The following is a 2,500-nucleotide window of genomic DNA, read 5'->3' as shown; positions in this document are numbered from 1 at the left end:
CCTCGCGCTGTTTTTCTTGAGGAGAGAGCAGCAGCAGCAGGAACACCAGCAGCAGGAACACCATTAGGACCAGCAGCAGCAGCAGCAGCTCCTGCTGCTGGTGCTGCTGTTGCTGCTGGTGATACTAATGGGTGTATGTCTTTAGTAAATGGATCTGCTGACAGCAGCAGCAGCAGCAGCAGCAGCAGCAACTTGCTGATGGACGAGCTGTGCATGATTGCATGCATCTGCTGCAGCAACAGCAGCAGCAGGTGCAGCAGCCGGGGCAACGGGGCCACCCGCCGCAGCCACAAGAGCAGCAGCAGCAGCAGCAGCAGCAGGAACAGCAGCAGCAACAGACGTGCCTCTGACCAGGCAGTGTTGGTGGTCCCTGGGGACAGTGACGGCACATGGCTGCTGCAGCACAGCAGCAGCAACAGCAGCAGCAGCAGCAGCAGCAGCAACAGACACGCTAGATGTAGGTGTGGAGTTGCTGCAGCAATACCAAGAGCTACTGCTGCTGCTGCTGCTCCTCTCCCTCCTTCCCAGTGGCCGCAGCGGCCGCTGCTGCTGCGGGCTATCGCTGAGCCATGGATGCTGCAGCAGCTGCAGCAGCAGCAGAAGCAACAGCAGCAGCAGCAGCAAAACGGGGAGACAGGCAAAAAACATGTAATGATCATACCTGAGGTCGTATTAGGGTTTAGGGGTTAGGGTTTAGGGTTTAGGGTTTAGGGCTAGAGCACTGAGCATTCACGGAACTATAGGACAAACCCTCGTACAGAACATCACCTTGCTGCTGCTGCTGCTGTTATTCCTGCTGCTGCTGCTGCTGTTGCTGCTGCTGCTGCTGCAGGCTAAGTACGAGAGTGTAAGGTTTCGTTTCCCTCCTCCTCCTCTCCAACTTCTCTCCGCCAATCAGCCAGTCGCCAATGGTAAGAAACCCTAAACCCTAAACCCTAAACCCTAAACCCTTGACAAGCTCAGTCTTAGCATCCAGCATACATGGCGTGTCATTAAGGGTCGAGGGTTTATTATTCAAGAATTAGGGTTTAGGGTTTAGGGTTTAGGGTTTGTGCCTTTTGTCTGTTCAGCTATACATTCCTTTGAGACCCCTTACTTCAAAGGATCGTAAGTTAACAACACTCTCTAGGGTTTAGGGTTTAGGGTTTAGGGTTTAGGGTTTAGTGTTTAGTGTTTAGGGTTTAGGGTTTAGGGTTTAGGGTTTAGGGTTTGAGTGTATATACAGGTTGCTGGTCTGCGCTGCTGGGGTTGGCGGTATGAAGGATTGTGGTTTAGGTGCCCCTAAGGCAACAATGAGGGTTTTTATTCAGGTACGAGGGTTTAGGGTTTAGGGTTTAGGGTTTAGAGGGTCTGTGCATATTATCATTATCAGCAAACCCTGCAACATATTAATATCGCATTCAAGCCTCATATCTCTGATTTATATTTCTAACATTTTCTAGGGTTTAGGGTTTAGGGTTTAGGGTTTAGGGTTTATTTTTTTCTATAGGGGCGCTTCCTTCATCCATGGAGACTAGGGGAGGTTTTATCCGGACAAGTGTTTAGTAAACCCTTGCAACATCTTCCTCCTCGATGGATTGTCTCCTTGGGTATTCAAGTTGTTAAAACTATCACAGAACTTATACAGGCAAGGGTTTAGGGTTTAGGGTTTAGGGTTTAGGGTTTAGGGTTTAGGGTTTTTGGTGGAGGTGGAAGGGTTTTGAGGCAATGAGGATAGACAACACGAATCGCGACAGTTTAGCAAGGGTAGGGTTTATTAGGGTTTATTAGGGTTTACCAGGGGTTTAGGTTTCAGGGTTTAGGGTTTAGGGTTTAGGGTTTAGGGTTTGGTGTGCAGGAGGACATTTGCTCGGAAGAAGAACCGTACTTTCTTTCTCCTCTTGTTTGCCTTGCAGACAAAATTAATGTTGTAGAGTAAGATATAAACCCTAAACCCTAGATGCCAAACCCTAAACCCTAAACCCTAGACGCCAGACCCTAAACCCTAAACCCTAATTATGGTCAAGAGTTGGGAGCATATGCCTACTGTCTCGGTGTAGGGTTAACTCTTAACGAACCTGAATGTACCCCACAAGGGTTTAGGGTTTACCTTTTAGGGTTTAGGGTTTACCTTTTAGGGTTTAGGGTTTAGGGTTTAGGGTTTATGTGTTATATATATATTCAGCCCTAAGATAAGATCTCCTCCTGCATTAGATGGATTAACAATAGAAGAAGATACATATTTATTATTTAATAATAATATAAATAATAATATAAATAATAATATAAATAATAATAATAATATAAATATAAATAATAATATAAATATAAATAATAAATTGTCTCCTTTTTTATCAATAAATAAAAGAAAAAAACAATTAATGAATATTTATTTTTTGTCTAATTTACGATTTAATTCACAATTCATTTATACCTTCGAATTCGCACAAGTAAGCAACAATTTTTTTTTTTTTTTTTTTTTTTTTTTTTTTTTTTTTTTTTTTTTTTTTTTTTTTTTTTT

At 43.9% G+C, this 2,500-nt stretch overlaps 1 protein-coding gene across 1 annotated transcript in view; it reads left to right on the top strand.

The window, feature by feature from the left end:
- The window catches only part of EMWEY_00036820 (hypothetical protein, conserved), a gene marked incomplete at both ends in the record, with an annotated part of 3,613 nt that extends 1,695 nt beyond the window's left edge, over window positions 1-1,918 (top strand). The window contains 5 exons of the mRNA XM_013478627.1: window positions 1-457; window positions 1,071-1,107; window positions 1,226-1,310; window positions 1,490-1,633; window positions 1,838-1,918. The exon at window positions 1-457 is cut by the window's left edge and continues 405 nt beyond it. Coding sequence (XP_013334081.1) covers window positions 1-457; window positions 1,071-1,107; window positions 1,226-1,310; window positions 1,490-1,633; window positions 1,838-1,918 — 804 coding nt within the window. The remainder of the gene's footprint in view (window positions 458-1,070; window positions 1,108-1,225; window positions 1,311-1,489; window positions 1,634-1,837) is intronic.
- Window positions 1,919-2,500: the final 582 nt, after the last annotated feature.

The sequence above is a fragment of the Eimeria maxima genome, genomic scaffold, assembly GCF_000499605.1.
Source record: "Eimeria maxima Weybridge genomic scaffold, Emw_scaff540, whole genome shotgun sequence".
Classification (NCBI taxonomy): domain Eukaryota; phylum Apicomplexa; class Conoidasida; order Eucoccidiorida; family Eimeriidae; genus Eimeria; species Eimeria maxima.
Note: the sequence above shows the minus strand (reverse complement) of the source record. Positions and strands in the feature narration are given on the sequence as shown.